General features: G+C 42.6%; 1 protein-coding gene across 1 annotated transcript in view; it reads left to right on the top strand.

Annotated features, from left to right (window-relative positions):
- Positions 1-2168: 2168 nt before the first annotated feature.
- Positions 2169-12108, top strand: part of ryr3 (ryanodine receptor 3) — a gene marked incomplete at its 5' end in the record, with an annotated part of 98360 nt that continues 88420 nt past the window's right edge. Inside the window, 4 exon segments of the mRNA XM_084031277.1 lie at positions 2169-2208; positions 2211-2246; positions 2249-2271; positions 2274-2324. Coding sequence (XP_083887403.1) covers positions 2169-2208; positions 2211-2246; positions 2249-2271; positions 2274-2324 — 150 coding nt within the window.

Raw genomic sequence — 12108 nt, 5'->3', positions numbered from 1 at the left:
GCAGAAGCCAACAGACGGTGGGCTCAGTGAGGTTTTCTCCCCGATCAATCTAATCCACTTTAGACAGATCTACTGAATGAACACAGTAACCAGAAGTCACCCTGTTTTTTCTAGTATTTCCTTTTTAGTAGTAGTAGAAGTATCATATTGTTTCCTGTGTATCTTGTGCGACATTGTGAAATATCAACATTTTTCAGGTGGAAGCTTCAGATATTGTAGTTTTTTATTTGTTTATTTTGAAATTGTGCACATTAACTTAAATAAAAGAGTATAAAATATAAAAGCCATTCTCAACTCTAAATTAATATTTTATATTTGTTTCCTTATCATTACTGATTGATAACCGTGCAAGCAGAATTTTCATGTAGCTGGTGGAGCTACAGCTAATTTGAACTACTGTTGTTGGGTAATTTAATCTGATCACCTGTGTTGTACAATCTTAGGCAAAGTAAGCATTTTCCCATTGAGAAGTTGTGAATTCAAAGTTTAAAATAGCAAGGAAATGTAAATACTAATTTCAGTGCAGACTAATTAAATGCTTCTTCCAAATGTTGCTACTTGTGAGTGGAGGCCAAAGATGTATATCTCCATGTCAACCTGTAGCATGGACGTCACGTGCAGACCGTCGACTATTTAGGTCAGCCGTGCACCATGCTGAGCTGCACACCGGTCAGTGTGTCCACCGGGCTAATCTGACCCACTGGCCAGCTGTCTGATGATTGGCGGATTACAGAAGTTTAAAGAAAGCAAACAGCTGTTAACTTCACTGAAACATACATTGACAACAACATCTCTAAAGGTAGTTTTGAAAAAGTAGACAGATGAATTAATTATAAATAATTAAGATGGTGGAACATCAAAATCGAGTTTTCAATACAGGCAACAGGTTGGCAAAAAAATGTGCATCCTCAGTACTTTCTTAATGGACACATTTCTACAGCATAATAATTCTCATGGTAAGAAAACAAAAAATAAAAAGTTAGATTGTGGTTTTATTAACTGCATTTAGCTTTGAAGGACAGTTAGAATGGAAGTTCACTGTATGACCACTAGATGTCAACAATGTTTTGGCAGGAGGCCTGATCTGGTCCGGAGCAGGTTTTTCTCGTGGGATCACATATCGACACTTGTCTGACTGGTGGCTTTGCTCTGACTGACGTTACAGGTAGATGCAACTAAAGCCGACTGTCTGAACATAATCTCCACTCGAACTACGTGTGACTTTTATTACAGAGGGAACTATTTTAATTGATAATGTGAGATCCTCTAACTGCCCTTGAAAATCTGCATTGGATTCATTAGAAAGGAGAAACAATATATTTTTAATTAATAAAAATATATATAATATGGTAGTTATTGCTGATATAATCTAAAATAACACAACGTGCAACTCGTGGCTTTTCTATAGTGCAATAAAACAGATATTTGTGACTCATTAAACATAAAAAATATCTTCAAAACAGCCTAAGAGTTTACAGTCTGTTATCACTCCACCTTCACTCGAATGAATAAGCAAAGAAAGCAATGGATGAATAACCAAGCTGGCAAACAAGTGAGGATAAAGTTGCGTGCGCATAATTATAAGCAGGGAAAGCAATTAAGCAAGCCGGTAAGTTGCCTCTGCTTAATAAGCAACACACGAGCGAGAGTTGTTTTTTCCTTCCAAGAAAACAAACCGACGAGAATCTATTTAAAGTCGCATGACTGCAGACTTCTGACACGTTGGAGGTGGGGGGTTGCGTGCACAAAGACATATTCATAACTTTGCATTCTGCTGCCATTCATCCGACCGACCGTGCGTCACTGTCGGACAGGGAGCCCTAAAGAATGCTGACTCAGTCACTGCAAACATGTTTAAAAGTACAGTGAGTTACCTCGCGAGCATCATCACCAGCGGGGCAGCATCACCACCATCACCATCACCATCACCATCGCAACCATCACCAACCATCACCATCACCATCGCAACCATCACCAACCACCATCACCATCGCAACCACCACCACCACCACCACTGTCCTCTGATGCTCCGTCCGCACTGCTGCTGCTGGTGTCGGGAGGGAGGAGGGGGAGGAAGAGGGGTTAGGTAGGTGGGAGAGGAGACGAGGGGAGTAGGAGGAGGAGGAGGGGGAGGAGGAGGAGGAGGGGGCTCGGCCGGGCTGCCCTATATGGCTGTGGATGAGCTCTATGCTAATATCGGCTCGAGAGGCACAGCATCGCGTTTCTGCCGGCAGTCAGTGGTGGCTTCCAGAGTCTGAGCAGGCTCCTTCACAGCCATGGCTGAGGGCGGAGAAGGGGAAGACGAGATCCAGTTCTTGAGAACTGTAAGTAAAGACAATTTCAGCGGGCGCGTGCCGCCGAGCCCCCCCTTTTTCGTCGCGTGTGCCCTCAATTTCCTTTCGCCAATTAACCGCCCAGGGGCGACAGGCGTCAATTAAGTGGATCACCAGATCCGAGTTGGATTATTGTGGAAGTTTTTGGAAAGAAAACGCATCGCCAGTGGTTCATTTTGACTTCGCTTGTGCATGACTGATGATTTTTTTTTATTAGGAGGAAAAGGGGGGGGGGGAGGTTGCCGCAGGTTGCACGCCACCGCGCACCTGTCGACAGGACTCTTGATGTGGGCAATCTCAATGAGACTTCCCTTCTGCTGGTGCAAGGGCTGAAACCACTCTACACTTGCCATTTCATAATACAGCCGCTTCTCATTACCCATCATTCGTCGCTTTCCTATCTGTCTTGTTTCGGGGTTTTTTTTAGTCTCTCTCTGGGGACGCCTTGGACGAAAATATATTTATTGTTGTTGCTATTCATTACTTTTTATGGATGCATTCTTCCAAGAGTTTCAATAAGTTGCGCTCGCGCACGGAAACCGCCCCCTGCTGGTTTGCTATTTTAGTTGTTTGACGCAGATCGCTTACGTTGCCTCGGCTCCGTGCAGCCGTGTTGGAAGTGATATGACGGCTTGTGTTCTTCTCCTGAAGCTGTGTGACCCAGGTGTTGCACGCAGAGCAGGGAGACTTAGGACGCATGCAACCTACAAGCACAGCAGGCATGTCTGCCTCCTTTCACACCATATACTTCTGCTTTTGTTGCTTTATCATCCTTTTGTTGATTTCAACTGCACATAATTAGTTCATTTTCATAGTAGTCAAATATCCTGTAATGAATGTCACATTCATATACATTCATTGACATTTAGATACTGGTGTTTTTGCATTTAAGTCCATTTACTAAAGCATTTGTACTTGACATGACAAGTAACCGTTGAGCAAACAATGCGGCAGTGATTTCAAAATGTGGACCATTGGCGTCCATTCATTTTTGTACGTTACGAACAACCTGCTGGTTCATTTGAAGACCTCGCTTGAGTTCGTGCGGTCATGCATTTCGGATAAAGTAGCGTGAACAAAAAGAATAAATAACTGTGATGGGCACTAATGGAGCTAATAGATTTTCTGCGCTGTATAGAAAGACATAACCAATGGCTGCCTAAAACAGGAGTATTACACTGGACTGGTCTTTCAGTTCCTTGTTATTAGTTCTTCGATCCTACATTCCCCATAATGCAACTTGACATATTCTCTCATTAGACTAATTTTCCTGGAATAACGTATAAAGAATTCTACTACCTATAATACTTCATGATGTGTAAAACCAATTTAATTTATTCAAAAACATTCTGCTTGGGCCTTTTTAAGTGACGCTCTCTTTGTTTTGTATTTCCACTGACGTCCGTTTGGCTGAACGCCGACTACACAGTAGCCACTCCTCTCTCATGGCCTTGAGATGTTGATGTACACAATATAATTCATGTATATATAATCCCAGTGAAAGCCTCGCCTGGTTGTTAGTGGCAGGCGGGACCCCTTAACAGCTCCTACTATTTGTGATGCCAGTGATATGCTGACCCATGCCTCTCGGATTCGACTGTCACAGTGGCATGCTGGTTATTTGATGACAACAGTGGTTTGAGTGGAGGGGGGTTTCCCTTGAGCCTTGTTATCAAACCTCAGTGGTGAGGGAAACGTGCCCTCACACGAAGCCCTAAAATAAGAGCGCTAATTGAAACACAATATGTTGCAATCTGTCGAACATTATGGTATAAGCCTGTGTGCAACTGGCATGTCTTTTTTGTTCAATTGCATTTCAGTTTTGGAAGGAAAACAGTTAAAATGTAGATTTGTAGCCGCTGTAGGTTTCTACTTTTTTTCCCTACCAAGTCCCGATATTCGTAAGAACTAAAACAGCAAAGCGTCCCGTTACAGGATATGGCTGTCAGGTGTTGACAGAAGTCCGGACATTGTGATTCAATTTCAGCACCGCCACAGTCTCACCTTGCTGTTGATGTGTAATGTTGGGAAAGTTGGCAGTGATGAGAGCTTCTCTGTCAAAAGAAACTGAGGAAAATATTACACCGCCACTGCAAGATGAAGACTGTGCTCCCTCCCGTCACCTTATAGATCAACACCGAAGCCGATAATGGAGATACAACAGTTGACATGAATGGCAAAAGAACTCAAGAATGTATTGAAATTGTTTGCCCACTAATTAGGAATTGCTTTTCTTGAATAGCGCATTGACTCCCCCAGAGATTTGATTTTGAATGGGGAAAAATGTCATATTTTCTCACAAACAAAGTACAAAATACAATGGTTTGTTGGTTATCTTTAGACGATGATCCGTGGTTTTGGCTTTAATTAATGCAGCAGTCAGAAAATGTGCAAGTCATAGTGTCTCCTATAGTGTTCCACTAATGACGTGGTGTTGTTTGTTGCATTGTTACTTCCTGGTTGTGTTGCTGTGTGATGCAATGATGGTATTCTGAACAAAGCCAACATATTAACTTGCTTCTTCTCTGAAATGGCACTCAAAGGCATGTTGGCATTGTCATGGTGAATGCTTTGTAACCAGGCGATTGTCATGTTTTATTGGAGATTGTAGAATCTCTCTACGTGGTGGATTTAAAACTGACCATGCTCCCCCGCATAGTGATTACCCAATCACGGCTTAGCAGTAGTATCTAGGCATGCTACGCTTTGGATTTCTCCACATGCTGAAGCTGTGTGTATGAGGTAATATAAGATGGATATTCAGTGAATGCAGAGGTAAGAAGGTGGTTAAAAAATGAAAGGAGTGAGGAATTTGTCTGCTGCAATATGTTGTAGACAAGGAAGCACACCTGAAATAGATGGTACTACATACACCTGTTGATACTGCTGATGCTTTTTTTTTTAAATTATTTCTGCAGCAATGTCACATCTTTGTCTAATTCTCAGAAATCTATCTCCCTGATACTATGATACTTAAGCAGGAACCCAGAGGCCAATTTAATGACCCCAACATTGGAGACACCAGTAACACTTCAGTGTTGTGATGCTCAGATTCTTGCTGTACATCAAGGATCAATCAGGTTTTTTATATTGGAATTATTATAAGACGGGTATTGTGGAAAGTTGTGAGTTGAATGAAAAAGAAGGGTGGTTTCTTTGGAGATGATTTGGAGGGGAAAGACATGAGAATTTTGGTAGATTTCCCACCATTATCATAGCATTCATGTGGGAATGGAAAGCTTGTAGATACAGTCACTAATTGGGGTTAAATAAAAGGTCAGTCTGAACTTTTTAGAGATATGAGGCTTAATTTAAACGTAGTCGTCCAGGTGAGCTACTGTACTCTTACACCATTTTTAAAACCAGGTGATTGACGCTTGCACTCCACCAGAAGCTCCTCGGGGCTTATTTGGAGTTTATGTTGTTCTGGAAGCCCTCTGCATACCAAGGCGAGGACTCTGGGGGTTTAAATTTAGCCTTTTTAAAGACGATGCTTCCACAGCACATACAGCTCTGCTCCCCTGGCACTAAACCACCCCGGGGGAAGCTTTAGTCGGGGGCAGCACAAGACCAGTGTCTCTTTAACACCATGTTTATGGGGATAAAGTAGCGTTCAGAAATGAAACGCTTGCAACCACACAGCAATATACAGCATTTTTTTTAACCGTAATATGTCATATAAGTGATGGACGTTGTCACTGAGCAGAGATTTATTAAACCAATGAATGTGGAAGAGCACGGTGAACTATTTATCCACGCGATAATTAATTAATTGATTACCAACTCCAACATTTAGTAGCTGCTCCGGAGCTTTTGATCACATCACAACAGATAGAATATCTGTGACATTTTTGGTGAAAAAAAAAATGTCACCTTGGAAGCAACAGTTTCATATGGAGTCTGAGGAGACGTTATACTGGAGGCCAATAATCGTGAGCATATGATTTCTTCTTATTCCTTAGCCTGGACTAATGCGGCGTCATTTCTTTGTGCAAAGAAAATCTATATATATCAATACTCAGCATTTGTTATCTCAGTAGTCGACGCCCTGAGAAGGTTGCCTCTTCGATGATGCAATAGAGACGGGAAGAGAGGCGGCATTCACCTTACGGCCTCTGGTGCACCTTCCTGTGATGATTCAAATTGAATGGGAAGGGTTTCCTCTGCATCTGATTGAGCCGTCTGTGATGGCAGAGCAACAGCGTGTTCTTTGGCAGCTCGCTGTCTCTCCAGTCGTGAGCGCTGAAGGGCAGCGAGTCTGCTGCCATCCCCATCATTTAAACAACCTTGGTGTAAAGGTGGCGGGACCTTACATCACTGACTCTCCCGTCACGCTTTTAATGTGCAAATGAGACACGAGGGGTTTGACTGTTAATACTGTTGATAATTTAAGTTGATATTATTTGTTTTAAATATTTAATGTGGGATGAAATCCTTTTTTTTTTTAGTTTTCCAGAAAAAGGCTGTCGTATCTTTTGCTTTGTTATGTCTTTAACCTTGGACCGATGTTTTTAAAGTTTATTGAACACCCATAAATTATGAAAGTGGTGAAACGAGGCATGTCGTCACTTCAGCTAAGTTTGGCCTTATGTATGTGTTCATTCCTAAAATACTGTCGTCAAATGTTAAACAAATTAACTGTAAAACGATAAGAGTAACCTACTTTTACATATTTATTTTGGCCTTATTGCATGGGGGGAAGTTAAAATAACAAATTGAATTTAGCAACATTTTAGATGCAAAATCAATCCCTTTTTTAATGATTGGCTCCAAGTGCAATAACTCGACAATATTATGTCAAACTGCATGCATCAGGTTTTATACCATCACCGAAAATACTAATTAATTTAACTTGATATCTCAGTATCAGCAGGACTATCCTTCTAAGGATGCAGTACGCCCTTGTGTTGGTCCAGGCAGATTTAGCACCGGGATCTCAGTAAGAGCTGCAGCAGCAGCAGAGTGAAAGACTCTCCGCTCAAATAATTACCATCATTAATCAACAGAGGACTGAAAAAGGTGCCGACGTAGAGCCTCTTACTCTTTGGAGTATCCCGGCTTAGGGTCACGCGGTTAATTTTATTTAACGCCCTGTTATCAACTCCGAGGCCACAATGCTTCTCTTCTTAAGACCAGATAGTGTTGTTTGGAGCCTCTAATCCACCTTAAGGAGATTTTCTCAATCAGCCGCGTACTGCATGTAATGGGATCGTAGATGGACACGTTCTTTGAAAGTTTGTGTTAGGACAGGGCTCAGTTGGAAAAACATGATGTCACCTACTTCCATGCACCAGTCAGAGACGATGAAATCTGATCAAACCACAACCACATAGATACGTTCGACCTATATCTGACCTTTTTGGACACTCGGAGAGAGCGGGAACAGACTGACATATCATCAAGACAAACTTATCTTTGTAGTAACATTATTTTTCATTCATCATACATTAGTATATCCACTGTCTTTTAGCTCTCTTTTTGGCCTCTACCAACTCATGAGGGAAAATGTCTCTTGAGTTGCTGAATGCTCTACTGCTCCACTATGTTCACCTAACATGTTGCCAACTGTGTCGGTCTGCTGTTTGGTGCCCAGCAGGTAGTGTAACTTGGGTTTTTAGAACGTGTTTTGCTGATAACTGCTGCCTTTCTGGGGCCACTCTAAAGTGGTAAGAATCAACCAAGTTAACCCAACGGCTAAAAAATAAACTGCTTCCACATTGTCATCATAAGGCCATTGATTATAGGACTGTTTAAACTTGTTTTCAGGGGCTTTAAGTTTGCTGAGCGTGAGTGTTTTACAGGATCGCCTTGCTCCACAGTCACTGGAGAGCTCTGTTGGTGCAGTTGGGTGCCTTGCTCAAAGGTACCTTATAGTAATTAAGGGAGGCTCAAACACTCACTTGCTTCAAACCCCAATTTTCTTGCCACTTAAAAAATCAGGCATTGTTTAAATTGCTGATCCCATTTGAATTATTTTGTGACAAGACAGGATTTAAGAATGTCTAACTTTTGGGAAGGCATGATTAATTTGTCGTTTTTACTAATGATTCACTCATCTTAACTTCCTCACTAAGCCCACCAACACCTTAGAAATCCCATTTTTTATATTTTGCCGTGTGCATCCGACCACGACGGCTGCAGTCTAGGGATGACATCTCGCAGCTTGATAGATCTGGAAACCATTTCCAGCCCTTGTAGGGAGGGCGGTTTACCTTGTCACAAATTGCCGCTGATGTATTTCGAAAACACTGAAACGCTTATCGAATTTATCTTGTGTCACGTCCTCTTATTGACCCGCAGCTACTTGGTCCGTCTGACGAATGAAAATCTAACCTCTGTGCAATCCATCGGAAGAAAGGGGCTCACCTTTTGTGGCACGGGAGCTTAAATCATCCAAAGGTTGCGTTGGATTTACAGGATGGAGGGTGAAAACAACTGTCATGAGCTGCTGAAAAGACGACTTAAGTTAATGTTTTCGCTTCACCTGATCTATGCCCTGCTCTTTTCACCTCGCAGTCACACACACACACACGCACACACACACACACACACACACACACACACACACACACACACACACACACACACACACACACACACACACACGCCCCTACCTCTTCACAGACCACTACATCTGGCCTGTGTCCACTCTGTCTCATCAGATAGGATGATGGACTTTACAGAGGCTCCAGCTTCGTCCCTGAGCGGAGGCCCCCCATTTCTCAGCACTACTGGACGCCTCAGCCTTGCACGCATGGGGGGGTCTCCATTATTTGAAGCTGCGCTAAAGCAATATGCATGCAAACTATGCCAAGAAAATCCAATTTGTTATAGGCACACCATATAAATCTTGGGAGTCTGTGATCCGTGGCGGTGGACCGCAGGGCAAAACGTACTTGACTGCGGAGTTTTATTGCCTTTTGCCCCGTTTTTTAATACTCAAATGTGCAGCGCATAATTAATTTGGACTCATGATGTCATATCAGACGTGCACACACACTCGCATATGGCTGCCGATGACGTGTGACAGTGGTGTTAAATGCATCTTCATCGACAGACCTCCATGTCTTTGAGGATCCTCTGAGGCTGTGTGACGGCTGGGATCGCCTGCTTCCGTGGGGCAATTTGTGGAGGTCGAGATGTGTTTGAATTAGCAATAATGAGAGCAGAACACAACATAACTGGATGTATTGGCATAATTAAAATCTTGTCAACCACTTGCCACATGTTCCCAGTTTACTAATTCATATGTTGTCTGTCCATGTCGGGTTGGGCGAGGGCAGTCTGTCCATGAACAAGCTATCAAAACATATTTTTGTTGAGTGACATCTGCCAGGTTTGACCAAATCTATCTAAAATGTCTAAGGTCTAAGGCCAGGAAGTGCCACACCCTGAGGGAGCAGTAAGTGGCGACACGGAGCATCACAGGCCGAGAGCAGGAACCCAAAAACCTACCGATTGTGGCTTTATCCTCTCTGAATGAGACTGTTGTGTGAGTGGTCCATAATGTGCCTCAAACACACATTAATGTCACTATCTGTAATGGAGTATACGAGTGCTCTGCAAAGCTGTTTAAGATGAAATTAATAATTTAGCAGGTTTGAGTCCTGACATTTCAAACTGAGGCAGTAGACCTACACACTGTAGCTCCACTTTAACTTCATCCTGTTTGTCCTCTGGAGCTGGATTTCAGAATCAGAATCAGAAAAGATTTATTGCCAAATACATTTTCACATATGAGGAATTTGTCTTGGTCTTCAGTGCGCACGATATTTACAAACGATAAATGGTAAACAATAAAGCAAGTACTGCAGTCAAGAACACAAGTCGAAGTAAAAAATAACGGCTGTTTGGCTAAGAGTCTAAATCTCACTTGTTTAAACGTCTCATAAATCAGTTATGACGGAAAGCAGTTTGGCGTTTTGCAGGAAACCGACAATAGACGCGGCCCAGTGGAGCTGCTGCTGCTCAAACACACACCTGAGGAGATGGTCGGTTATTCTGCAGTGGAGTGCCGTCGGCCTCTGTGTGGTTTAAATGAGCTCCAAATTAATTTCTCTACGTCTTTCTCCAAAGATGCATAGATTTGAGTCCACATTGATGGCTAACTGGCAACGTTTCATTGTGAGACACGGCTTCTGGTAAATGGAAGGGAATTAATTTTTGCACGACAATAAAGTTAATACGTTTATTTAATGAACAAGATCGTAAAACCTTTCGGAAAAAAGTTACGGCTTTCCAAATCTACCAAATCACAGAATAGTGTAGTGAAGGCTTTTATTTATATCGTGCATTTTATTACATTTCCCTTCATATAAAAGTCGCTTGTCTCCAAGGCATTTATTAATTTACTACATTTACTGAACCCTGCTATTTCTTGACAGATTAACTGGAACAAATGTATAATGACATTTTCCCCAAACTTTTCAAGGAAGTTACAGGCATCAATGTCAAAGTCCAAATGTCTCATTCAAACATAAGGAGCACTTTCATCAAAGTTGATATGGATTTTTTGTCAGACGGCTTGCTTGACCTGAATGGTCCATAGTGTGGTGGTACCCTTGTATCTAACTTGCATCAGATGGTATAAATAGACAGAGCAGCAACAGACTTGGTCCAAACCTGCTACAGTACAACTTCACACAATCCAGAAATAATGGGAATCTTTGGCTGAAGGATGAAAATATGATTGAACAGCTAAAAAGGTGCTTCAAAGCCAGTGTCTCTCTCTCTGTGTTGTTGTTTTGGCTTCAAGTCCTCTTTTCCACCGTCACTGCACTTTGTCAGGTCCTCCGCTGCCTTTGATTAGCTTTTACACCATTTCTCCCATTTCCTACGGCTCTATGAGGGTTTAAATATGGAACACTGGTTCCTTTAAAGTTAGAACATCTTCATTATTTAGAGTGTTCATGGTTGACAGAGATTCTTCCGATCTGTATTAGCTGTGGCAAGTTTATTTCCCTCTTTTAGGATACAGGCTCAGTTTTGTATTTAATATCAGAAACTAACTAACTCATTTCGAAACGGTGCTGCGATAAGAACCAGTGTCCGCCTTTTATCCGGCTTATCAGCTTGTAGTTCTCACACCGTATCTATTTTGTTTTCCCTGTCGTGAGCTAAGCTTCGCTAAAAACACGTAGCTCGCCCTGCACTTAGCACCCTGTCTGACATTTATGAGAAACACGACTCCCGAGAAGTCGGAGCAATTCAGACGGTCGACACACCGAGACAGTGTGAACAAGGAGGCAAAACGTGCTGGAATCCTTTTAATTCCCTTCACTTTTTAAACCCCGCCTCTGCTGTGTTTTTTTTTTTTTTTGCCTTTCAAAGTCTGCCAGTTGATCCCAACTGAGCATGTGCAAAGCATGCGTGTCAAAATAGCAGCGCTGAGGGATTGAACAGATTCAACTTTTCTCAAGTTCACATTGGTGGCAGCAGCGGGTGAGTTGTGGGAGTTTATTTGGCACGCCGGAGCATCTGTAGCTCTCGGGTTTCGACTTGTGGATGCATCGGGTCGCGCACACACACACGCATGCGCGCACACACACTCACACACACCTGTCGCTGTCCGTTAAGGGACACTGGATGCTTAGTGGACGAAGTAGAAGACGAAAAAAAACGAGGAGATACGGGTGGGGAAGGGTCTGTTGAAGACACAGCCGAAGGTGCCAGCGATCATTCAGTGGAAAGTCAAACCACATTGACACTGTTTGATAGGGTGGAGAAGTGTCAGACCTGCAGGGCCCAGAGGGATATCAAGGGGGGTGGTGAGGAC

This window comes from Eutrigla gurnardus (genome assembly GCF_963514095.1).
Source record: "Eutrigla gurnardus genome assembly, chromosome: 16".
NCBI lineage: Eukaryota > Metazoa > Chordata > Actinopteri > Perciformes > Triglidae > Eutrigla > Eutrigla gurnardus.
The sequence above is the reverse complement of the archived record's forward strand: the minus strand, read 5'-3'. Positions and strand labels throughout refer to the sequence as shown.